This window comes from Crinia signifera, chromosome 3 (genome assembly GCF_055691185.1).
Source record: "Crinia signifera chromosome 3, ASM5569118v1, whole genome shotgun sequence".
Lineage (NCBI taxonomy): Eukaryota > Metazoa > Chordata > Amphibia > Anura > Myobatrachidae > Crinia > Crinia signifera.
The window spans coordinates 308992309-309019647 of NC_139219.1; the positions used below are offsets into that span (position 1 = coordinate 308992309).

The following is a 27339-nucleotide window of genomic DNA, read 5'->3' on the forward strand; positions in this document are numbered from 1 at the left end:
TTTTTTAATTAAATTAGATATAGCAGCCTAGTATGTAGTTGTACTACTAGGTAGGTACACTTAGGCAGTAACACTGCCAGTGGCAACAGTGGACTGAGTAAATAATACTGGCAACCTCTATTCACAGTATTCAGTGCAGGCAGGCAGCACCAGTGGACTATATATAATTCAATTAATTAATAATAATAATATAGCAGCCTAGTAGGTAGAGAAAATAAACTACTAGGTAGGTAGGCAGGCAGGCAGTAGCACTGCCAGTGGTCACCACAAAAGGTAGTTATTATATTACACACCACCAGTAGCTTTATGCAGTGCACCAGCAGAATTTATAATAATTAATTTTATATTAGGTACTGCTTGGCAGTGGCACTCAGTGGCACACGTCAGTGCACCAGCAGCATGGAATTATTTTTTACAGTCCCACACAGCACAAGTATTATTTTTTAATTAAATTAGATATACCTGTAGCAGCCTAGTATGTACTAGGTAGGTACACTAGGTAGGCAGTAGCACTGCCAGTGGCAACAGTGGACTGAGGGCCTTATTCTGGTTGGTGCGGCCGGGCCGTACACGTACGTTCCGGGGTTTTCCATGATCTGTGCATGCGTACATTCGCTAATGCGCAGGCGCGAACACTCCACAACGCTTACGGACGGGTCTCTCCGTGCGAAAAAACCTGTACGCGAGTGTACGGGCATTGGGGGCGGCATAGGGGCGTGTTGAGGGGAGCGGCCGAAATAATGAAGGAAAATGGGCGTAAATATGGGCGTACACGGGGGTGTGCACCAAAAATGAGCGGTGCTACTACCGCACGATCGCCTAAAGCACCGTTCATTTCGGACACAAAACAGGTGGCCGCCAACCGCCACCTCAGACCACCCCTACAGATACCGCATGCCTGCGTGCGCCTGGGTTTGCTAATTTACGCTGATTACTACTCAAACACATACACCTGAATGTAATAAGCAATGCTGCAGTCTATTAAGTCCAAACCATGATTTCACTACCTGCAAGCCACACACAGCACTCAAACACATTGGAAGCTTATCTTTCTATACTTCTCTACATTTAAAGGTTTGTTTAATTTAAGGTAAGAATCATTTTAAGACCTGCTTATATATGCTAAGGTAGGTATTTGTTAAACAGTTATACACATTCACTACGTGCTTTCATAGACTTTACACAGTAGCACACTCGATCTACACAAGTCGACATGTGTCAACGTGTTCACTCTAATACAAACATAGGTTTTGTATTTATGATACAATAACATAAACCACATCTAACACCTACAAAGGATGTTTCAGCAATGTTTTAAGCCCATGCCCACTATTTTGCACATTAATTAATTCAATCAATTAATTAATTTTCTTAATTATAGTTGAAAGGCAAGATTTGCAGGTCCATATATGTGAAGGGTATGCCAGCGTGCACGGACGTACGCTCACTCTCACGAGCGGTGACATAAGCTGAGTTTTCTATTGAAAACAATAGGGACCCGTCCGTGCAAGCTGGCGTACGCTCAGATTTCCGCAAGAAGTCGGTGGGAAGACGGACGAGAGACGTCCGTAAACGGTGGCGTACGCTCAATTGTACGCCACTCCCCTTTGACGTTGTTTCTGGCCGTACGTATGCGGCTGACTTGTGGGTGGACTTAACCCCAACGGCCGCGTACGGAGAGCGTACGTTAATTGGGAACGTACGCACGTTTGGCCGCTACGATCAGAATAACCTCCTGAGTAACTAAATAATACTGGCAGATTCAGTGCAGGCAGCACCAGTGGACTATATATATAATATAATTAATTATTAATATATAATATAATATTACAGGCACAGCACAGCACCAGAGGTAGGCCCCAGCACAGAGGAGACAGTAGTACTACAGGTACACAGTTAGACTGTTCTCCTAAGCAGAGAGGAGAACAGAGTACACAGCAGCACTGAGGGAGACAGCCCCAGCGAATAAAATAATTAATTACAGCACAGCACACCAGAGGTAGACCGCACAGAGGAGACAGTAGTACTACAAGTACACAGTTAGACTACACAGCAGCACTGAGAGACAGCCCCAGTGAATAAAATAATTACAGCACAGCACATCAGAGGTAGACCGCATAGAGTAGACAGTAGTACAACAAGTACACAGTTAGACTACACAACAGCACTGAGAGACAGCACCAGCGATTAAAAAATATTGCGTTCAAGGTCAAGCTCAAGTTTAAGCCCCAGCAGCAGCACCAACACACCCTCTCCCAACCCACTACTTGACTGGAGTGAAGATGGCGGGCGCGGCAGCCGCTTTTAAAGCCTCGCGAAATCCGGCGCCGGGAGATGGCGTTCTGACCACGCGGACGGACCCGAGTCAGGCGGGAATCTTCGAGCGCTGCTCGGAACCGGGCTCGGAATGATGACGTCCGTGGGGGCTCGGATCCCTGGAATCCGAGTCTGCACATCTCTAATTCTTATATGGTGTAATGTAATCTATAAAGTATATTATACCATACTCTGATGTTGAATGGATTTTTTAATGTTTTATTGATCAGCCCTGAAGTTTCATTGAAATCAGCCGAAGTTCCTGTTCCCCAGGTTGGATAAGAAAGTTGGACAGAAAAAATATTTTTTTTTTCTTCCCAACCTGTCAGGAATCATTTATTTATTTATTAACAGATTCTTATATAGCGCAGCATATTCCATTGTGCTTTACAAAGGAGACAGTGATACAACAAACAGGGTATTTACAGACAGTTAAAATGTAGGAGGGCCCTGCTCGCAAGCTTACAATCTATAGGGAAATAGGCATTGATACATAAGGATAGATACTGTATTCTTTATTGCATCGATTCCACCAGAATGCAAGGTTCTTTGACTGGTCCTGGAATATGGAACTCTTATAGGTTTGGAGACGGGAGGAGAGTCTTATTGTGCTTATATCCATACCTCCCAACTGACCTGGTTTTTGGGGGTTTTCGGGGACGCTCCTGGGTCCCGTCCAGGGCTACCAGTGTCCTGCGGTTTGGTGTCTCCCTAGCCTGAAAAGAATAGACGCTGTGCGCATGTTCACAGTGGCTAGTTAGCGATGCAGAGGGGCAAAAAATGAGTGCGTGGTGTGAGGACATGACATCCTGCACTGCCCCGCTCCTTTCTATTGGCCACGTCCCCTTTTAGGGCGCACGCGGCTCCGCCGCACGAGTTTCCCGATTAGCGAAAGACATGTTGGGAGGTATGTATACCATCTAAAATATGTACTCCCTAAGGCACCTGTTTATTAAAAAAAATATTTGCGGTACATCCCCCAAAACACCCATTTTTGGGGGGTTACTAACATATATTAAGCATTTCAAGAATGCAAGTAGGGTTGCGTGCTACAGTACAGCCCCTACTGGTTGTACCTGTGTCTGGAATGCTTCACCCTGATAGATAATGCTATCTTCAGATAGCATTAGCTACTGTAGCCTATGGGCAGATCCAGCCATAACCAATTTAATGCCCTAGGCAAAGTTCTGCCTGGTGTCCCTATGCACCAGATGGAGCAGTGAGGAGATGGGAGCCTCTCTGGGTGACGAGGGGGGTCAGGGGTGCCACAAAATTGGAGCAGGGAGTTTGGAGCAGTAAGGGGAGACAGAGGAGAGGAGATCCAGTGCTGGGGTAAGGGGGATCTGGAGTGCTGTAATTGGGGGGAGTTGAGTTTGAGCAGTTAGGGAAGAGAGGAGAGGAGAGAAGAGGGGGTCTATGGTGGTGGAAGGGGGATGTCGAGAAATGTGGGGGCCTAGCATGGAGCATGGTGTGGAGACAGAGGAGAGGGGGAAACCTGTGCAAGGAAAAGGGGTATAGTGAAACAAATAGTGGGTGGAGCTTGGAGCAATGAAGGAAGAAAGGAGCCTGTGGGGGAGAGAAAGCTTTATCAAGTTGAAAACACGGCCAAACGTCATCTTCCCGCTTTCGGATTCTCGCAAGACCAGGACTCTATATAAGTCCCGGCTTCCGGCGCCATCTTCATTCAGCATGTGAAATTCAGAGAGAGGAATTTGAAACAAACAAATGCAATAGAAGATCCCAAGGTGCAATCTTAAAGTCTGTCAAGCAGTGTCGTTCGTAGATTGAAATTCAGAGAGAGGCCTGCTATGGGGACAAAATAACACTAATGGGGTACAAACTAATGGGGGAACTAATGGAGGCTGCCTAAATTACTGGGGACTGTTTAAGGGGGACAACTACTGATGGGGAAACTAAAGGGTACATCTACTAAGTGGGAACTACTAAGTGGGACACTAGTAAAGGCCAGGGTACTAAGGGGGAACTACTGGTGGAGGAACTGTGTACAACTACTAAGGGGGAAACTATACTAAGAGGGAAATTCTGAAGGTGCAACTACTAAGGGGGCATTACTAAGGCTACTATTATGGGGGCACTACTAAGAGGGGCTGTTATATTGGAGTGCTGTGGGGGACAACTAAGGGGGGTCTCTGGAAAAAAATGGTTTTTATTTTTACTTCAGGGCTCCCCTGTATCGGTACAGCTGTGCTGCCCAATGTCTCCTATCAGTCCAGCTGTGCTCCTCAGTGTCCTGTATCAGTCCAGGGGAGCTGCCCCCCAATTTTTTTGAGCCAAGTGTGTTATATAATTCGCGGGGTGAGCCAAGTGTGTTATATAATTTCTGGGGTGCTACTAAATCAGTCATATAGTTCCTGGGGAGCTGCCCTTTTATTAAAAGAATAAAAAAGGTTTTCCTCATTTTTTTTTAAATGCAGGATTTTTTCCATGTGTGCCTTATAATTCCATGTATGCCGTATCAGGTCAGGGGTGCCGCTATCTGTGCCACATAATTCCTTGGGTAATCCCAGTCTGCTGTATAATTGCTGCCAATTTTGCCATATCAGTCCAGGGGTGGTGCTACCTGTGCCGTATCAGTCCAGGGGTGATGCTACCTGTGCCATATCAGTCCAGGGGTGATGCTACCTGTGCCGTATCAGTCCAGGGGTGATGATACCTGTGCCGTATCAGTCCAGGGGTGATGATACCTGTGCCGTATCAATCCAGGGGTGATGATACCTGTGCTGTATCATTCCAGGGGTGATGATACCTGTGCTGTATCATTCCAGGTATGATGATACCTGTGCTGTATCATTCCAGGAGTAATGCTACCTGTGCTGTATCAATCCAGGGGTGATGATACCTGTACCATATCAGTCTAGGGGTGGTGCTACCTGTGCCGTATCAGTCCAGGGGTGATGCTACCTGTGCCAAATCATTCCAGGGGTGATGATACCTGTGCGGTATCATTCCAGGGGTGATGATACCTGTGCCAAATCATTCCAGGGGTGATGATACCTGTGCCATATCATTCCAGGGGTGATGATACCTGTGCTGTATCAGTCCAGGGGTGATGATACCTGTGCCATATCAGTCCAGGGGTGATGATACCTGTGCCATATCAGACCAGGGGTGATGCTGCCTGTGCCAAATCATTCCAGGGGTGATGCTACCTGTGCCGTATCAGTCTAGGGGTGATGCTACCTGTGCCATATTAGTCTAGGGGTGATGCTACCTGTGCCATATCAGACCAGGGGTGATGCTGCCTGTGCCAAATCATTCCAGGGGTGATGATACCTGTGCCGTATCAGTCTAGGGGTGATGCTACCTGTGCCATATTAGTCTAGGGGTGATGCTACCTGTGCCATATTAGTCTAGGGGTGATGCTACCTGTGCCGTATCATTCCAGGGGTGATGATACCTGTGCTGTATCATTCCAGGGGTGATGTTACCTGTGCCGTATAAGTCCAGGGGTGATGATACCTGTGCTGTATCATTCAAGGGGTGATGATACCTGTGCCAAATCAGTCCAGGGGTGATGCTACCTGTGCCATATCATTCCAGGGGTTATGCTACCTGTGCCGTATCATTCCAGGGGTGATGCTAATGGTGTGTACACACGGTGAGATTAACTTGCTATTCGACTTAAGATTCGAGTGCTATACAATCTTTGCTATCTCTGTACTTTTTACATACAATCAGATTTAGATTTGCACTATGTAGTCATTGCTGCCCTGTCTATCTGGGTTGAAATTTGTGCTGTCACATGAGCGCGCATCGGGAGCACAAGGTAAAAATCCTGTGCGATCTGCATGCGATCTGCATGCGATTTTGACTATATAGTCAAAATCTAATGTCAAATCTCACCATGTGTACACAGCATAAGTGTGCCATATCAGTCCAGTTGTGCCACCCACTTGTGTCGCTTATCATAGTCATCCATCTACCTCAGTGCAACCTTTTGGCCTAAAAACAACATTGTGAGGTGTGAGCTGTTCAGAATAGACCGGAAATGAATGGAAATGAATGTTATTGAGGTTAATATAGCTTAGGAGCAAAAAATAAAACAACTACAATCTGCTATATTCGTGTTTTTTTTATGTTTTTTCTAATAAAAAAAATCCAGATCCAAAAACACGACACACGAAACACGAAAAGTGCCCGGAGCACACCCCTAGTTGTTATGACTGGCCGTTATCATGCGTAGTGTTTAAAATATTGTCTATAGTGTACACAGCTACAGAAACCTCTGTCCCTAGATGTGAATAATGCATACTTGCCTATCGTCATGGAAACTGTGGGAGAATCATGCGTTTTAGGGTAGTACTTTGCAGCCCTTGATGCAGATTAAATGCAAGCAGGAACGGAGCTAAAAGTGATATCATTTAGCTCCTCCCACTACCCAACATACCAGCAAATCGAGGGCTTTTTCCTGTCTTGGAGGTGGGTCCTGATGACATGCCAACTGTCACCGCCCACAAGTGACCTGCTATGTGTCCTCTTCTGGCTTCTTCCAGAGAAGTAGGCAAGCATGTAACAATGTTACATGTCCGCGATACCTGATTTGTTATTCTCACACTAAACGGAGATAATATTTTCTAATTATTTTACAAATTTTCTAATTATCAGTCCCAATGATGAATAATTATGTCCTAAAGATTATGCAATCGTATTCCTGAAACTTATGCTGCCCATACACTTGTGCGATTGCATTTGATGCAATCTTCGGTTCGATTTCCCTTGAAGCTCAGCATTCGATAAATCGCATGAAAAAAGCATTTTAGTGCATTTGATTTTACATTTGATCATGCGATTTTTTCGAATGCACCGTTCGATAAAAAAAGAGGAGGGGCCAGGAAGTGACCAGAACTCTTCAAGAATCGCATGTCGCCGTTTAGAAAAATCATGCGCACAAAACAGCATTCGTCCGCACATATAATTTGCAGCACATAAGACCGTGAGACGCGGCATTCGAGCGGCGTGTCCGTGCATCGCGTCGAATGGTACACATTTTGTGCATACAATCATTCGATTTCTCGGCCAGATGAGGTCGAAATTGAAGGATTGTATACGATATCTCACAAGTGTATGGGCAGCAGAACTATTACTGATTACCTGTAAACAAACTCCTCTGAGTTACACAATAATATTACAATGACACGCTCAGACGTGCTTGGCTACAACAGCCCGAACCCTAAGGCAGCAAGTTGGCACCACGGCTGAGGTCTAAAGTACCCGTCACTGACACTGATGAAGGAAGGAAGCTCTGTGTGGATAATGTGCTGCAACAGAACGTTCCGGCAGATAAACTGATCAAGATCTGTACAGGTGAGCTAGGAATAAAGCACAATGCAATGATACAATGACTAATACACAGCACAGTAAAATACAGCACAGTAATATACAGCACAGTAATATACAGCACAGTAGAATAGGCCAAACCAGTCTTGGGGAAACCAGTGGCGCTACTGCTCTATGGACTAATAACCTCTGTCCACTATGGCAGCTTTTCGATGGCAGAGTTTGCTGGTACCCATAAGGGTAGAGGTGTGGGTTATTAGATAGACAGAGTCTAGTATAGACAGCCAATAGGTCCACCCCCAAAAGGCCGACATGCAATAGGTTGACAGGGTGAAAATGTCAACAGGTCCAGGGATGATTACGGACGATCCCATTAATTTCAGTTTTTGTACACGGGATTGGCCGTAATCAGCCTCCTTGGTAAATTGTGTATTTTGGCGGCGCCCCCGATGTCCGTCGTACGATGAACGGATCGCATTGCATCGCATGCCATGCACCCGATGGCATGCGATGCGACGCGATTTTGACCCCCTATACGATCAAAAATCGTATAAGCACCCTAAAGGGTGCTTTTGAGCACCCAAATGGGTGCTTACAATGTTAAATGCACCCCCACGCCACCCCCCCCCCACTATAAACGTGAACCCGAAGCGTGGCGAGCGCAGCGGTACGCGTCCTACGACCTTTTCATACCCCCACTATCCACGTCGGCGTGGAGTTGAGAATAGAATAGAGTGGCGAGCGCAGCGAGCCCCGCGAGGGGACGCGGATACCTTCACAGGTATCCGCGTCCCCTCGCGGGGCGCGCTGCGCTCGCCACGCTTCGGGCTCGGTGGCTCACTGCGCTCGCCACACTATTCTATTCTCAACTCCATGCCGACGTGGATAGTGGGGGTATGAAAAGGTCGTAGGACGCGTACCGCCGCCCCTCGTGGGCTCGCTGCGCTCGCCACGCTTCGGGTTCACGTTTATAGTGGGAGGGTGGCGTGGGGGTGCATTTAACATTGTAAGCACCCATTAGGGTGGTTATACAATGTTTAATCGCATCGCATCGTATGGCATCGTATGCCATGTACAATGGCATACAATTTCAAAATTGTATGCCATCGTGCACTATCGTACGATATCGCGTCGCATCGCATACCATCGTATGCGTTATGGTATGCGATGCGATGGGCGCCGCCAAAATACACAAGTACCAGGATAATTAAACAGTCACATACATAATGCAATAATATAAAAATTATAATCAAAAAAGGTACATAGTAATAAAAGATATATTGAATAAAACAGGATGAGGTATTCTGAGTATCAGGTCTCCAGTAGTTTGAGAAATAATATTGATATTAATAATATAAGGCTTTTGAATAAAGTTTGTGTTTTACACGATTGGGAATAATGGCGGATGGTGGACCACTAATATTGAAAAGAGACAGTCCTTTTAGCATGTAATAGACACGCACATAACTTTCGGAGGCAGTTTGATGGTAAAGCACGCATTAAAAGTACATATTCTAAAGTGAAGTTTAGGGAGCAGAAAAGATGGTAATAGGCTCAGCTAATATTTGCGATATCCAGTTTGGTTGATGCGCCGGTAATTAGGCAGCCAGGGCGGCTTATGGTGGAGAAAAGCCGGTGGTGTATTACAGCTGCGCTGGTTCTGGATTTACCCGTGATGTTGAAGCGGGTAATTGCACGGTGTCCGTGCTGGCGGGTATGATGAGCCGACAGCACTTCCGATGCAGGAGACAGAGGTCACTAACCACTAACATACAAGGGTGGATCAATAAGTACCTGTGTTCAAAGACAGGTGGCGTTGCTGAGGATAGTTGGTATTACTACCTCATACTACCATCTTTCAAACAACGCCACACCAAATTTCATAGCGATTCATAGTTTGTTTGTTTTCCACCACGACAATGCACCAGCTTCCCTTATCCGGAATGGTTTGCGGCCAAATTGCATGAATTGCGCTAAAAATATTTCTATTTTTTCCATAAGCCACATTTTCAGGTTAGGGAACAGAAAGAAGTCACAGGGAGCCAAGTAGGGCGAGTATGGCGGATGCGGCAACAATTCATAGCTCAATCCATTCAATTTGGCCACAAGAATTCCGGATGAGGGTGCTGGTGCATTGTGGTGGTGGAAAAAAAAATCTACAGTAACCTATGAATCAATCTGAAATTTGTTATGGCGTTGTTTGAAAGATGGTAGTAAGTACAGGATAGTAATACCAACTTTCCTCAGCAACGCCACCTGTCTTCAAACACAGGTACTTATTGATCCACCCTCGTAAATCTGCATGACTTATTTCTGTATATATTAACTTTTTTTATATGCACTTGACTTTAATGAATAACTGGTTTACTGTCGAAGAACAAAGCTGCAATATCTTCCTTTTCAGAAGGATCTGAGCTTTGAGCTTGTCGTTTGTCCACTCATGACGGAATGAGCGCAGTTCCCTCGCCTCCCGGTAACGGGATCATGGAAATCAGAACAGAGAAAATCCACCTGAAACGTGAGCTTGGGCTTACTAGTGCCGTGTCTCTGATAGCTGGCACCATGATTGGTTCTGGGATCTTCATGTCTCCTCAGTGGGTTCTGTACTATATGGGGAGCCCTGGGGCCAGTCTATTAATTTGGGCTGCCTGCGGGCTCCTGGCTATGCTGGGGGCCCTTTCGTATGCAGAACTTGGAACCGTTATTAAGGAATCTGGGGGGGAATACATATATATTTTAAGGAACATTGGCTCTTTGCCGGCCTTCCTCCTGGCCTATACCTCTGTCACTGTGGTGAGACCAGCCGGTATCGCTGGAGTCTCTCTGAGCTTTGCCGAATACGTGGTGGCTGCTTTCTATCAAGACTGCCCGTCGCCGCAGGTGGTGGTCAAGTGCACAGCCGCTGCCTGCATCCTGGTTCTGGGCATCATAAATTGCCTCAACGTCCGGCTATCTGCTTTCATCATGAACTTCTTTACAGCTGCTAAGCTGATAGTGTTGTTGGCCATAATAGTAGGTGGTGTGGTCCTTTTGGTCAAGGGAAACACACAGGTCTTACAGAACGCCTTTGAAAACACAGCCACAGATTTTGGTCCAATAGGAGTGGCCTTTTATCAAGGACTCTGGTCGTACGATGGATGGAACAACCTCAACTACGTCACAGAGGAATTGGAGAACCCGGAAGTAAGTGAGAGTTTGTTTTTAATTGGATGATGCCCATTGCCTGCACTGGGCAGCTGCATTGACTAAAGAGAAGCCACTGATGATCCCCATCAGTTTCTAATGTCCTATACAACCATGATCTCCCCTGAAGTTCCATTGTGGCTTACAAGCACTGCACAGATCCCACTGCAATACTGCAGTGCATTCATTCTAGCCATTTAAAGTTAGCGCACAAGCATGCTATGCTAGATATTCTCCATCAACCCCAAAACCTCTGTATTTATCCTTTTTCTTTAGTGGACCTTTAATAATACTCGTGTATTCTGCGGTATTACAGGTGAACCTTCCGCGAGCTGTGATGATCGCCATCCCACTTGTCACCTGCATCTATCTACTAGTGAACGTCAGCTATTTTGCAGCAATGACTCCTCAGGAGATGCTCTCCTCAGATGCTGTAGCTATCAGCTGGGGGTCAGTCTCTGATTCATATATATACTGTATATTATCAATGCGATGATCGCCATCCCACTTGTCACCTGCATCTATCTACTAGTGAACGTCAGCTATTTTGCAGCAATGATACCTCAGGAGATGCTCTCCTTAGATGCTGTAGCTATCAGCTGGGGGGGGTCAGTCTCTGATTCATATATATACTGTATATTATCAATGCGATGATCGTCACCCCACTTGACTCCTGCATCTATCTACTAGTGAACGTCAGCTATTTTGCAGCAATGACTCCTCAGGAGATGCTCTCCTCAGATGCTGTAGCTATCAGCTGGGGGGGGGGGGGGGGGGGCAGTCTCTGATTCATATATATACTGTATATTATCAATGCGATGATCGTCATCCCACTTGACTCCTGCATCTATCTACTAGTGAACGTCAGCTATTTTGCAGCAATGACTCCTCAGGAGATGCTCTCCTCAGATGCTGTAGCTATCAGCTGGGGGTCAGTCTCTGATTCATATATATATTATCAATGTGATGATCAGAACTTTGCATGCGTCTTAGGCAAATGAGGAACACAACATGAAAAGTTGGACACAAAATGAATTTATATTCTCTCCACACAAAATGCGTCTTTAAGTAGTACACATTCCCAGAAATAGTTCCTTACAGCGCCCGTCATTAAGGGGGATGGGACGGACTGGAGGGGGCATGCAAGTGGCGAGTCTCTCCCACTGGGTATCGGTCATTGCGTCAACCCAATTTAGGTCGACATGAAGGTCCACAAAGGTTGACACCTGAAATAGATTGACATGGCTAATCTCGACAGGGTTGGAAGGTCGACAGAAGCATTAGGTTGACAATGGGAATGTGGACAGTTAAAAAGTCAACATGCATTTAAAAAAAAAATCGTCTGAGTGTCAACATAGTCGACATGGGCACCATCTAAGTGTACGGCGCTCGCCATGCTTTGGACACGGTGCCAAGCTGTGCTTGGCACACTATTGTATTCTCCCTCCATTCCCTAGTGGATGTTAGGGCATGAAATACCGCCTGTCAGCCCATGTCGGCTCAAAAATAAAAAAAATACTTGAAAAACTCATGTCGGCCTTTTGTCTGTTGACCTTCCCATTGTTGACCTTAGCCATGTCGACCTATATTAGGTGTACACCTAAGCCCTGTCGACTTTCTGTGGTCGATTCAATGCATATCGACCTAAATAGGGTCTACCTAGTGGCCGTATCCCCTCCCACTCAAGCTGTGAACAGTTCACATTATCACAGCGAGATTACCAAGCGTTCCGCAGTAATAGAGAATATTTTTTTTAAATGATCTACATCTATTAATGTCATGGAAGGTGACGACTGTGTTCTGTGAATTTATATGAACCTACTAAAAAGTCATCTTGTATTTGCATCTTGGCTTAATTTCATTTCATATAGTGAATGCAAATTTCTCAGGACGTCCTAACACTGTCTACCCATGTATTGTATTGTGTACTGGATTTGTAGCATATAATACCTACAGGGCCAGCTACAGATCTACTAGCACCCCCTGCAACAATTTACTACTGAGTGCTACCAAATTTCCCCTGACCCATATAAAAAAATAAATCAGGGAGAGTTAGATTTGGGCGGGGTGTGTTGTTTCTGTGCAGGGTAAATACTGGTTGCATTATTTTTACACTGCAGTTTAGATTTCAGTTTCAACACACCCCACCCAAATCTGAATTAGGCACATTAAACTTACAGATGGAGCTCCCGGCGCGCCAATCACCATCCGCCGAATGGGGCACGCGCATGATGGAGACGCTCGTTTGCCCCATTCTCGGCATTGGACATGCCAGCGTGTGAGACGCTTGTGCATCCAAGTCTGCTGGATCGCCATCCGGCAGATACCAGCGGATAGCACGCCAGCAGACACGCTAAGAACGGCCTCATCTGTATTACTGGATTGTGGGGGGTCCACAAAAAATGGATTAGGGAGGGTTTCCCCCCTGGGCCAACTCCTTTGATGAGTATCACACTCGTCGAGGTGCTCGCAGGGGTAGAGGAGGGAGAGGGGTGTGCAGGGGGAGGCATCAGGAAAACGTGGGCGGGCCAATGCCTGCCGGGGGGCGGGTGGCTAAAATCACATGACGCCAGCGCCCACCCCCTTTTTGGCTAACACCGACGGAAATAAAAGTCAGTTCAGACGGAATTTTCTTTCCGAAGGGCATTTGATATTCTGCATCCATCAAATGGTTTATTTCCCCTTCAGCTGCATGCCGTAGGGGGGGGGGGGCGGACTGGGGACACACACGTGCGTGAGCGTTTGGCCGGGCTGCGTTCAGGGGTGCCAAATGACAGCCCACCAGTTGGGATTTTGACGGTCAGTATTCCGACATTGCCATCCTGACTGCTCAAATGTCTGGATCCTGACTGACGGCTATTGTCCCTCGTGGGGGTCCACGTCCTCCATAGAGCGAGAATAGAACCTGTGGCTCGCAAGGAGCTTCTTTGCTCCTTCCCCCCCCTGCGGTCGGGATTCCGATGTCTGTATAATGACTGTCGGGACTCGGAATCCCGACTGTCGGGCCGGCATTCCACACCCAACATCAGTACCCAACCTATGGGTTAATGAGCACTGACGGTGTGCATGTCCCGTATGCGTGTGTGTATGTTTGTGCGTATTAATGAGTGCTGGCCGGGTGTGTGTATGTCTGTATGTCATATTAGTTGGGGCATTTCTATATATTAAGTTATAATATGAATTAAAGTTGATGCTGTGTGGAATAATATACATTGGGAACACTGATGTGTGGCATATTGTGAGTTGCAAGGAGCATGGGCACTGGCTGAATTGTTGCCTAGGGTGACCGGAAACCTTGCCCCGCCCATGGATGGGGGATTAATTATTTGCATTATGTACACTGATTGGAACAAAATATCATTCACTCTCCATGAATCTTATTACTGTAGACTGAAAGTGCTGGGGACCTGGACGTGGGTAATCTCTCTGGGTGTCGCTCTTTCCACTTTTGGGTCGGCAAATGGGACCTTCTTCAGCGGAGGACGTGTGTGTTATGTGGCCGCCAGAGAGGGGCATTTGGTAAGCTTCCGTCTCTGTCCATTTATAACAAGCGGCCACTAGAACTATGATTCTATATGGATTCTACAGTTACAGATATATATTATTATTTTACAGCCAGATGCCCTATCAATGGCTCACGTGAAGCGGCTGACCCCGTCTCCTGCCCTCATCTTCACAACCGCCGTCTCTATAATAATGATAATACCGGCAGACTTTAGCAGCATCGTAAACTTCTTCAGGTAGGTACTGTAGGACCAGATGTACTAAGCCTGAAAACTGATAAAAAGAAGAGTGATAAACCACCAGCCAATCAGCTCCTACCTGCCATGTCACAGGCTGTGTTTAAAAAAGGACAGGTAGGAGCTGATTGGTTGGTGGTTTGTCACTTTCCATTTTATCACTTTTGAAGGCTTAGTACATCTCACTCTCAGAGTTTAATTCTAATCTGCTCCGATGGGGACTGAGCGGGTCCCTAGCATCCCTTTTTTTTTTTAGGAAAGGGGGCGGGGCCATTTTCCCGTGGCCATGCCTCTTTTTCAAATTTGTTCCGGTTTCTGCCCTACGGATGTTGGGGTGTATGTTACGTTTTTTGGCTTCCCTATTTATTCACTATGTGTAACCTGTCATTACTAATTATAGCGTTTTTTCTTGTCTCATTCAGCTTCACTGCCTGGTTGTTCTATGGTATCACCATTGCTGGCCTCTTGTACATAAAGATTACAAAGCCCGATATTCCCAGACCATATAAGGTAAGTACTGAAGCGTTCTCATTGCTGGTATCCACTAACAGGATACAGGTAAACTGTAACTATGACATCACATCCTTATTTCCTGCATCCTAAGCTATTTTCAGGCTATTTACACAGTGCGACTGTTTTAAATAGGTTTTGAAATGATTTTGTTGTTTTCAATAGAACAGGAGATCAGTTTTCTTTGTACAGAACTAAATATCTCCTAATTTATGTATAAACACCAATATGCTATAGTCTCAGTGGCAAAAGCAGGATTTTTAGAGGGGGGTTTCCAAATGTAATACAAAAACGACCACAATGCAGGGCATTGGAGTGATTATGGGATTCTGGGGGAGCGTTTACAGCCCCGAAAATTGGATACTGTATGGAATGCAGTATTAATATTTACCAGTACAGATGGTTTATAGTATAGGCTGTTTCAAACATTTAAATAAGATCAGTGGTCAGGAAAAGGTTAAACATATAATAAATAAATACACAAACATAATAGAACCAGTACTGCACTTTCTAAACTCACATTCTCCCACTTCATGCTAAGGCTCCTGTCTCTTCCTCCAGGCAGCTGCTCTCTGGTCCAGTGCGATGTTTGAGGGCTCAGATCCACACATACAGTAAATGTGGTAAAAGAAGCTGGTACACTGGGCATGTGCAGCAGCTCTGCTCTGTCCATTACACTGCATGGTGTGGTGGCAGCTCTATTGATCATATTATATACCAGTGCTATTGTCATAATTGAAGGCACTTGCCAAGAGGAGGAGGGTTTCCAGGCATACAATACAATTTTCAAAGCAATAGCTACTTCTAACGTTGACGTACACAACTTAGAGGCCGATTCAGGTGGCTCGCTGGGCAAAAAGATTGTTGGGGGACTGCGCATGCACATAGGCAGACCCCCGAAGCAAGCGCCTTCGGCAACATTTCTAAATATCTTATACTGTGTACGCACCTTTAGTCCACCAACATTTTACCTTTAATGTGCAGACATATTTGTGTTCATTATTGCTCATTATCATCATCAATTGGGGGGTTATTCTAGTTCATTCTTTCTGGCAAAATCCTTTTTAGATGGACAAAACCATGTGCACTGCGGGTGGGGCAGATGTAACTTGTGCAGAGAGAATTAGATTTGGGTGGGGTTTTTCTTCAAAGTGAGATCTATATTGCAGTGTAAAATAAGGCTGCCAGTATTTTCCCTGCACAGAAACAAAATAACTCACCCAAATCTAATTCTATCTGCACATGTTACATCTGCCCCCCTGCAGTGCACATGGTTTTGTCCATCTAAGAAGGATTTTGTCAGAAAGAATGAACTAGAATAAACCCCTTGGTGTTTTCTTTCCTAGTATGTAGTCACTAGTCAAAGGTGAAACTACCATAGGTGCAGGGAGTGCAGCCAGAGCTGAGAGGGGCCACCTTCCCTGTCACAGTTACATGTGTTATATACAGGGTGTAGCTACCATAGGTGCAGGGAGTGCAGCTGCTATGGGGCCAGAGCTGAGAGGGGCCACCTTCCCTGTCACAGTTAAATGTGTTATATACAGGGTGTAGCTACCATAGGTGCAGGGAGTACAGCTTCTATGGGGCCCAGAGCTGAGAGGGGCCACCTTCCCTGTCACAGTTACATGTGTTATATACAGGGGTGTAACTACCATAGGTGCTGGGAGTGCAGCTGCTATGGGGCCCAGAGCTAAGAGGGGCCACCTTCCCTGTCACAGTTATATGTGTTATATACAGGGTGTAGCTACCATAGGTGCAGGGAGTGCAGCTGCTATGGGGCCCAGAGCTAAGAGGGGCCACCTCCCCTGTCACAGTTACATGTGTTATATACAGGTGTGTAGCTACCATAGGTGCAGGGAGTGCAGCTGCTATGGGGCCCAGAGCTGAGAGGGGCCACCTTCCCTGTCACAGTGACATGTGTTATATACAGGGGTGTAGCTACCATAGGTGCAGGGAGTGCAGCTGCTATGGGACCCAGAGCTGAGAGGGGCCACCTTCCCTGTCACAGTTACATGTGTTATATACAGGGTGTAGCTACCATAGGTGCAGGGAGTGCAGCTGCTATGGGGCCCAGAGCTGAGAGGGGTCACCTTCCCTGTCACAGTTACATGTGATATATACAGGGGTGTAGCTACCATAGGTGCAGGGAGTGCAGCTGCTATGGGGCCAGAGCTGAGAGGGGCCACCTTCCCTGTCACAGTTAAATGTGTTATATACAGGGTGTAGCTACCATAGGGGCAGGGAGTGCAGATTCTATGTGGCCCAGAGCTGAGAGGGGCCACCTTCCCTGTCACAGTGACATGTGTTATATACAGGGGTGTAGCTACCATAGGTGCAGGGAGTGCAGCTGCTATGGGGCCAGAGCTGAGAGGGGCCACCTTCCCTGTCACAGTTACATGTGTTATATACAGGGTGTAGCTACCATAGGTGCAGGGAGTGCAGCTGCTATGGGGCCAGAGCTGAGAGGGGCCACCTTCCCTGTCACAGTTAAATGTGTTATATACAGGGTGTAGCTACCATAGGTGCAGGGAGTACAGCTTCTATGGGGCCCAGAGCTGAGAGGGGCCACCTTCCCTGTCACAGTTACATGTGTTATATACAGGGGTGTAACTACCATAGGTGCTGGGAGTGCAGCTGCTATGGGGCCCAGAGCTAAGAGGGGCCACCTTCCCTGTCACAGTTATATGTGTTATATACAGGGTGTAGCTACCATAGGTGCAGGGAGTGCAGCTGCTATGGGGCCCAGAGCTAAGAGGGGCCACCTCCCCTGTCACAGTTACATGTGTTATATACAGGTGTGTAGCTACCATAGGTGCAGGGAGTGCAGCTGCTATGGGGCCCAGAGCTGAGAGGGGCCACCTTCCCTGTCACAGTGACATGTGTTATATACAGGGGTGTAGCTACCATAGGTGCAGGGAGTGCAGCTGCTATGGGACCCAGAGCTGAGAGGGGCCACCTTCCCTGTCACAGTTACATGTGTTATATACAGGGTGTAGCTACCATAGGTGCAGGGAGTGCAGCTGCTATGGGGCCCAGAGCTGAGAGGGGTCACCTTCCCTGTCACAGTTACATGTGTTATATACAGGGTGTAGCTGCCATAGGTGCAGGGAGTGCAGCTGCTATAGGGCCCAGAGCTGAGAGGGGCCACCTTCCCTGTCACAGTTACATGTGTTATATACAGGGTGTAGCTACCATAGGTGCAGGGAGTGCAGCTGCTATGGGGCCAGAGCTGAGAGGGGCCACCTTCCCTGTCACAGTTACATGTGTTATATACAGGGGTGTAACTACCATAGGTGCAGGGAGTGCAGCTGCTATGGGGCCCAGAGCTGAGAGGGGCCACCTTCCCTGTCACAGTTACATGTGTTATATACAGGGTGTAGCTACCATAGGTGCAGGGAGTGCAGCTGCTATGGGGCCAGAGCTGAGAGGGGCCACCTTCCCTGTCACAGTTACATGTGTTATATACAGAGGTCCAACTACCATAGGTGCAGGGAGTGCAGCTGCTATGTGGCCCAGAGCTGAGAGGGGCCACCTTCCCTGTCACAGTTACATGTGTTATATACAGGGTGTAGCTACCATAGGTGCAGGGAGTGCAGCTGCTATGGGGCCCAGAGCTGAGAGGGGCCACCTTCCCTGTCACAGTTACATGTGTTATATACAGGGTGTAGCTACCATAGGTGCAGGGAGTGCAGCTGCTATGGGGCCAGAGCTGAGAGGGGCCACCTTCCCTGTCACAGTTAAATGTGTTATATACAGGGTGTAGCTACCATAGGTGCAGGGAGTACAGCTTCTATGGGGCCCAGAGCTAAGAGGGGCCACCTTCCCTGTCACAATTACATGTGTTATATACAGGGTGTAGCTACCATAGGTGCAGGGAGTGCAGCTGCTATGGGGCCCAGAGCTAAGAGGGGCCACCTTCCCTGTCACAGTTACATGTGTTATATACAGGGGTGTAACTACCATAGGTGCTGGGAGTGCAGCTGCTATGGGGCCCAGAGCTAAGAGGGGCCACCTTCCCTGTCACAGTTATATGTGTTATATACAGGGTGTAGCTACCATAGGTGCAGGGAGTGCAGCTGCTATGGGGCCCAGAGCTAAGAGGGGCCACCTCCCCTGTCACAGTTACATGTGTTATATACAGGTGTGTAGCTACCATAGGTGCAGGGGGTGCAGCTGTTATGGGGCCCAGAGCTGAGAGAGGCCACCTTCCCTGTCACAGTTACATGTGCTATATACAGGGGCATAGCCAGTGGTGCAAGTAGAAAAAAGGTCTAAGTGGTACTGTGCTGTGCACCGAAGGCGTGTGTGGGGAAACGGGCGTGGTTTGGGGGCGTGGTTTGGGGGCGTGTTCATATGACATGAGGGGGAGTGGCTACATGACAAAACTTTAGAACATAATGACATTTTTGCTTGGGCTTGTGCATTGCACCCTGCACACAAAATGTAGGAGCCAGATAAACTACAAACAGGGATATTGCGCACCGAGAGCGCGTGGACAAAATTTACACAGTTACGTGTCACACACCCAATACATATTACCCATGCCATAATGCCCGTTACACATTATGCTCCACACCATAATGCCCATTGCGCTGCTGCCGCACAACTGATGCCCATTACTAATATACCCCCACAATGCCAGATATGCCCCCACAGTGCCACACATATGCCCCTACAGTGCCAGATATGCCCCCACAGTGCCACACATATATGCCCCCACCATGCTCTGAAAGCAGAAAACACATGGCATAATCCCCTAACTCCACCTCCTTACCCCCTTATGCCAAGTGTAACCCTATTATGGGTAATGTGACATGTATATAACTGTATATGTATACACAGGGGGAGAAGGCTGAACTTACGCTCCCAGCTGACTGCAAAGAGTGAGAGAGCCGCTACCGCTGCTGCTGTAGTTCCCAGTCAGACAGAGGAGGGGAGTGGAAGAGCTGTGTTCTGTTGCCGTAGAAGATGCGCTGCTCTGCCTATAGCAGCCACATATAAGCTCCGCCCATCCGGGGAAGAAATGCCACCCACTCTCGGCCCCATCCAGCCGGAGGAGAGGCGCCGCGCTGACACTTCCTATAGCAGCCTATAAGCTCCGCCCAGCCGGGGCAATAAGTGCCGCCTACTCAAAACCCATTCAGCCAGAGGAGAGGCACGGCGCTGACATTGCCTATAGCAGCCTCACATAAGCCCCGGGGAAGAGGTGCCGCCCACTCTGCCGCTCGCTCCGCGAACTGTAAAGGGATCAATGCCGCCCAGCCAGGAGATATCCTTAACCTAGAAAGCAGTGCCACTCACTAGCAGAGTGACAGCACTCTGAATGGACTCCGAAGGGAATCAGCTGTGGTGGGGCAGCGGAGGCCACGCCCCCCACCACTTACATATGCGCGCATGTGCATTACACAGTTCGGGGGGTATTTGTTATGGCGGTATGGGGTACCGGCAGTATATGTTTTACTGGTACGCCGTACCACCCCGTACCGCCATACTTACACCCCTGGGCATAGCTAGCATAGGTACAGGGAGTGCAGCTGCTATGGGGCCCAGAGCTGAGACGGGCCACATTCCATGTCACAGTTACATGTGTTATATACAGAGGCATAGCTACCATAGGTGCAGGGAGTGCATCTGCTATGGGGCCCAGAGCTGAGAGGAGCCACCTTCCCTGTCACAGTTACATGTGTTATATGCAGGGGCATAGCTACCATAGGTGCAGGGGGTGCAGCTGCTATGGGGCCAGAGCTGAATGGGGCCACCTTCCCTGTCATAGTTACATGTGTTATATACAGGGGCATAGCTACCATAGGTGCAGGGAGTGCATCTGCTATGGGGTCCAGAGCTGAGAGTGGCCACCTTCCCTGTCACAGTTACATGTGTTATATACAGGGTGTAGCTACCATAGGTGCAGGGAGTGCAGCTGCTATGGGGCCCAGAGCTGAGAGGGAATTCTCCCATTTATTAAAACTTGCAACAAAATTTACAATATATTACAATAAATAAACAAATAAATAACAAGTATTTTACATCTTAACACACATGAAATATTAATACATAACATAAATTAATGCAAACCGTAATAGATCAATTTTTACTAGTCACCTTCTTAGAAGTGACTTTACCCTTTTCAACCACCATATTTCCAGGGGAACCTGGGTCTGGCGGTTCACAAGCAGACTTAAGTACCAGGCACTGATCACCCAGTACCTTGTCTTCCATCTCAATACTTGGACCAATTACTGAACCAGATGACACTAAGCTATCACTCTGGGATACAATCATGTTTTTCCCTCCACTACTTAACTCCACACCACGTTGGTCACTTCCCTCCCTTATACTTTCCACACTGTTTTTAATCAGCTCTGTGCCAACTGGGTCCCAGTCCAGACTATCCTGGATTTCTTCATCAGAAACCATTTCAGTTACCTTTTTCTTTCCAAAATTCCCTTTCTTACTCTTTTTCACCCGTGCCACCCCTACCTTTGAGCTTACTACCACTTTCTTTGCTCCCTCATTTCCAACAATTTCCCCTTCATTTTCCTCATCTGAAGTAAAACCATCAAACCTGTTACTTAAACTGATTTCTGCCTCCTCTCCTTTTCTCTTTTTCTTACGACTTTCCTTTACTACTTGATAGGAATCTTTTTGATTTAGTACTGCAGAATTTTCCACTACCACAACAGATGTTACTTTCTTATTCTCAGTTTTCTGATTTCCCTCCTGACCTGCCGCTTCCTTACCCATTACCCACTGAAAGGTCGGCATCTGGTCATCTTTCTTTCCCCCAGTTGGCACACTCTCCTCCATATTGTGTTCTGCCCAGGGACATCTACTGTAGGGGTGACCCTCCTCCCCACACAGATTACACATAACATTGTTACATTCCTTGGAAGTATGTCCCACTTTACCACATAAAGCACATTTAGTCACTGTACAGTCGTTACTTAAGTGGCGGAAATCGCCACAACGGAAACATGTTCTTGGTTGTCCCTGATAAAAACATTGTATGCGGTCTCTACCAATATAGGCAGCAGAAGGAATGTGTGCAAAACCCCTGTCTGTATTCCTTAATTTAACCATTGCAGCCCATGCTCCTCCCCACACTCCCATGGTAAAGCCAACCTTCGTCAACTCGGATTCCACATCACAAAACCTTGTTAACCAGTATTTTATATCTTGCACAGGAATGGATTCATTTCTCACCAATATATTCACCTTTACCTTATCCTGTTTTGTAACAAGCACTGCTTTATATGCATCATATGGCTTAGAGGACCTGCACGCCTGCCATTTCATCCAAAAGGCTTGAAGCCCCTGATATGAAATAAAACTCAGATCAAAATCTGCAGTTTTCACTGGATGGATGCAGGCGTACAGGTCAGTTGCACGGAACCCCAAACTGAAGATCATTTGCAAAAACTCTTCTTTGGAAGGCGCTTCACCTTTCCCTAACCATTTAAATTGAATTAAATTTCTCCTTTTCCCCACCTGACCTGATCCCACATTTGTTTGGGGAATACTGGTGCTTACACCTGGTTTAGCCTTAACCATGTTTGCATAAGAAATAATACCTGGGACTGGTTGCTTATTGACATTAACAGGGACATTAGCACATGGTACAGATATTGCATTACCTTCCCCGGTCCCCTCTTTCAGTCTTACTTGTTCCTTTTGCAATAATTGAGCTGCAACTTTAGCTCTCTCAGGAACTAGCATCTGTCCATATACAGTCTCAATGATCTGTTGTTCACCAGGTGACAGTTCATTTGTATCCAGAATTGACATTCCTTGTGCTGTTTGCAGGTGTTGATGCTCTTTACCTGTGGAATAAACAGACTGCACTTCTTGGGCATTAACCCCTGGTTTGCCATCTGATGCCAGACACCTATCTGCACCTGATGTTGCCCCAGAGGTCGCTGCCTCAGTGCCTTTTTCCGCCCTTGCCGCCAACAAGATTTCCGTGCCAGTTATATCCATTCTTAGCTGGAAGTCAGAACGCTCCACTTCCAGACCCTTACATTCAGCTGCTGCATCAGCATTAGGAGTTTCACACAGCATGGGCGTCGGCCCAACAAGCTCAGGAGTAATTACTCCTGCACCTGCCACATCAGGCACCTGCCACATCAGTGCACCCTTCTCTGCCTGCATCACATCTGAAACTTGGGGAGACGCCTCCCCAATCTCCGCAACCACCGGTACCTCTGCAACAGAATTTTGTCTGTCCAATTGACAGACCTCCATTTTTTGTGCATTTTTCACTTCAGTCTCACAGGAAACAGCAGGTAATTCACTTTTTGCCTTTTTCTCCTGTAACCGCTTCAATGCCAATTGAGCTTTAACCCTTTCAAGGGCGGATGTTAGTGCCAGTATCTCTTCTTTTATAATTGGCCTCTCCCATTTATAGCGTGAGTTTCTTTTCTTCTTTTTATTTGCTATTTTACGGCTTATAGAAAGACTTTCTCGCTGCAGTTCTTTAATAGTGTAGCTCTCAAACGTCTCCATCTCCTCCTCCTCCTCATCCTCTGTGTCTTCCGGGGATACATTCTCTCCAGCGTCTAAAGGCCGGGACCCCCCCGCTTCACTAACAGTCAGGCTGGCAACAGCTACTGCCGCTCCACCCTGAGTTAAATCTTCACTCAGAGGAGCACCCTCCTGCAATTTGGGGGAATTCACATTCATAGAACAATTGGCTCCTTCTGCCACTGGTTGGCCACCTATTACTGTGGCTCCATGGAGTACTGTATTAGCACTTTCAGCGCTCCGGACACAGTCCATACTCAGGGAGCTTTCTTCCCCGGGGAGATCCATCCCTCCCGGGGAAGCCAGCAGGGAAAGCCCCCGTGTAACACTAGAGCTGCGAGCTCACCTCCTGACAACCTGCTCCCTGCACAAACAGCTCACTTCTGCAGAGTCTCCGCCCACAGGCCCAGAGCTGAGAGGGGCCACCTTCCCTGTCACAGTTACATGTGTTATATACAGGGTGTAGCTACCATAGGTGCAGGGAGTGCAGCTGCTATGGGGCCCAGAGATGAGAGGGGCCACCTTCCCTGTCACAGTTACATGTGTTATATACAGGGTGTAGCTACCATAGGTGCAGGGAGTGCAGCTGCTATGGGGCCCAGGGCTGAGAGGGGCCACCTTCCCTGTCACAGTTACATGTGTTATATACAGGGGTGTAGTTACCATAGGTGCAGGGAGTGCAGCTGCTATGGGGCCCAGAGCTGAGAGGGGCCACCTTCCCTGTCACAGTTACATGTGTTATATATACAAGGTGTAGCTACCATAGGTGCAGGGAGAGCAGCTGCTATGGGGCCCAGAGCTGAGAGAGGCCACCTTCCCTGTCACAGTTACATGTGTTATATATACAAGGTGTAGCTACCATAGGTGCAGGGAGAGCAGCTGTTATGGGGCCCAGAGTTGAGAGAGGCCACCTTCCCTGTCAAAGTAACGTGCTATATACACTTTTCACCATTGGGTGGTACATTGGGGCCCTTACAAACTTTTGCTATGGGGTCCACAAATATTCAGTTAAACCACTAATAATATTTTTTTCCTTCCAGGTCCCAATAATTATCCCAATCATTGTGCTTATAGCTTCTGTGTTCCTGGTGTTGGCCCCGATCATCGGCAGCCCACAGCTGGAATATCTCTATGTCGTCCTCTTCATCCTCAGTGGAATTATTGTTTACATTCCTGTGGTCCGCTACAAATGGTCTCCAAGATGGTTCCAATCCGTCACGCTCCATCTGCAGCTCTTGCTGGAAGTGGCGCCAACGGATAAAAACAGCTGAGATGGAGCCAGGAGCAAGGGGATTTATTTTGCTGGTTCCACCTGGAACACCCAGAACTTACGGTGTTTTAGCTCCCAGTAGCAGCGGTTTCGAGTTACGTACCTCCATCTGGAAGCCTCATAAACTATTATTAACATTATTAAGGTGCTTACATCAGCGGAGGCAGCCATTTTGTGACCCAAACCAGTATTGACCCAGCCCACAAAATGGCTGCAGTTGCTGTAAACTGGTGAGAGGTGTAATATAACTATTACTTTTTTCAAACATTAAATTGAATCCTAAAAGCTTAATAAATGTGTTGTTTATAGTTTTGTGAACTATTATGTAATCAGTCATCAGAACTGTGAAAAATGTAATACCGAGCGAACCTGAATTAGTCCTATATTCAAGAAGATATTCTGTGCGTCTTCCCAGCGAGACAGGGGACTGGCTGACAGCTGACTCCTCCGACTTCTCATGGGGACAAGTTTCAATACTCTGCCATGTGCCATCTGCCACCTCTGCACTGCCACTGGAGCATCTTTTTCACAGTGGGCCTCATCCGCACCTCCGCTGTTAGAAAGCTCAGAGGATTACGCTGCCCATCACATGGAGCTCATCGCCTCTCACTGGCATATGTCAGCTGCCAATAACTTGGGCACACAGTCACAGCCTGTCAGCCATGGTGGCCATTGGCACCCAAGTAGGTAGCTTGCTCTGTGGGCAACTCAGGACTTCCCTCCACACACCCAATGGTCAGCACCTCACTTTTGTATCCATTGCCCCCTGTAGTGCCACTTACACGCAAATGCCCCAGTGCAATTTATAAACATAATATCCCCTGTAGTGCCACTTATACACATAATACCTCCTGTAGTGCCACTTATACACATAATACCTCCTGTAGTGCCACTTATACACATAATACCTCCTGTAGTGCCACTTACAAGCAAATGCCCCCAGTAGTGCCAATTGCACACATAATACCACCTGTAGTGCCACTTACAAGCAAATGCCCCCAGTAGTGCCGATTGCACACATAATACCACCTGTAGTGCCACTTACAAGCAAATGCCCCCAGTAGTGCCGATTGCACACATAATACCATCTGTAGTGCCACTTACAAGCAAATGCCCCCAGTAGTGCTGATTGCACACATAATACTACCTTTAGAACCACTTACGCACATAATGCCCCCTGTAGTGCCACTTACACGCAAATGCCCCAGTAGTGCCGATTGCACACATAATACTACCTGTAGTGCCACTTACTACAAATGCCCCCACTAGTCCCGATTTCACAGATAATACCCCCTGTAGTGCTGCTTACACACATAATATCCCTGTAGTGCTAATTACACACATAATGCCCCACTAGTGCTGCTTACACATATAATACCCCGTGTCAACGAAGGACGACAGAAGGACGACATGCACTTTTAACTTTTTTTGTGTCAAGTTCTTCATTTGATCGCATAGGGGGTAATTCAGGCCTGATCGTACGGCTGCAAATTTGCAGCGGCAAGCTTTCAGGTAGATGCCGTCCCTCTAGAGTGAAATTCCACCTTGCAAATTAATGTGCCCGCTGCGTGAATATGTTTAAAACCCTTTGTTACAGGCTCACCATCAAATCATTTTTTTCACTGGGCGACAGTCGTCTCAGGCTCAGAGTAGCGCTGTAAAGGACTTGGCGCACTTTGCCGTTCCCAGTCGGAGACCACGGGGATGATAACGTATGAGAAAGTGACTAAATTGTTTTACTATCCATTACATAACATGCATAGCTGCAATCGCTGAAAAGGGTGGGTGGCCATGGTGCCGCTGGGAAAGGAGAACCACAGCTATGTACCATGTAGAACGTAGGTAATCATTTGCTTATTAGCAGAGCTGCAGTAGAATGCCAGGTTAACATTTAACAATGGTGAAGCATCATGTAAAGCATGATTACAATGCTGTACATCCCATTAGTACCACGTTGGCGTGCCAAGTCTGACATCACATTGCCCATGTTCTGATCGTATGCAGGTGGTGGAGCGGTCTAAGGAGCGATCATATGTGATTAAAAAGCGCATACTGCCTTAATGCATGAGCTTGATGGCCACTTGCTCAAGGGTCCTTGGAGCCCAACGCCCAAGCCTTCTATCCCGGGCTATCAGATACCCCCCCCCCCCCCCAGCTGTATCAGCATAACTGTCTGCCCGCGCCTGCCCTGCACTGTTATGGGAGGAAGCGCTGTCTGGGTGACAAGTTCTTAAGTAGCGCCGCAACCGCACTGGCAGTGTCAGCGCTGCTGTCCCATGCCCCCCCGCCAGCAGCAATTCTTTACATATCAAAGTGGTAGGTGGTCTGCCTGATCCAGCCTCCCCCTCCCCTCTCTGATGCGCCTGGGCCTGACATCGGAGGTTATTCTGATCGGAGCGGCCAAACGTGCGTACGTTCACTATTAGCGTACGCTCTCCGTACGCGGCCGTTGGGGTTAAGTCCACCCACAACTCAGCCGCATACGTACGGCCAGAAACAACG

General features: G+C 47.4%; 1 protein-coding gene across 1 annotated transcript; it reads left to right on the plus strand.

Annotated features, from left to right (window-relative positions):
• Positions 1 to 7601: 7601 nt before the first annotated feature.
• Positions 7602 to 25109, plus strand: LOC146062784 (b(0,+)-type amino acid transporter 1-like). The gene is made up of 7 exons (XM_083174800.1): positions 7602 to 7641; positions 10019 to 10797; positions 11114 to 11247; positions 14187 to 14316; positions 14413 to 14537; positions 14960 to 15047; positions 24608 to 25109. Exons 2-7 carry the CDS (start codon positions 10063 to 10065, stop codon positions 24836 to 24838), a joined length of 1443 nt encoding a protein of 480 aa, XP_083030926.1. The 5' UTR covers positions 7602 to 7641; positions 10019 to 10062; the 3' UTR covers positions 24839 to 25109.
• Positions 25110 to 27339: the final 2230 nt, after the last annotated feature.

Excerpts from the sequence above, each read along its gene's own strand:
- LOC146062784 (XM_083174800.1), top strand. The coding sequence starts at position 10,063 with ATGAGCGCAGTTCCCTCGCCTCCCGGTAACGGGATCATGGAAATCAGA. Across the intron at positions 14,317-14,412 it reads CCGCCAGAGAGGGGCATTTG|CCAGATGCCCTATCAATGGC; the intron begins GTAAGCTTCCGT and ends ATTATTTTACAG. Across the intron at positions 15,048-24,607 it reads ATATTCCCAGACCATATAAG|GTCCCAATAATTATCCCAAT; the intron begins GTAAGTACTGAA and ends TTTTCCTTCCAG.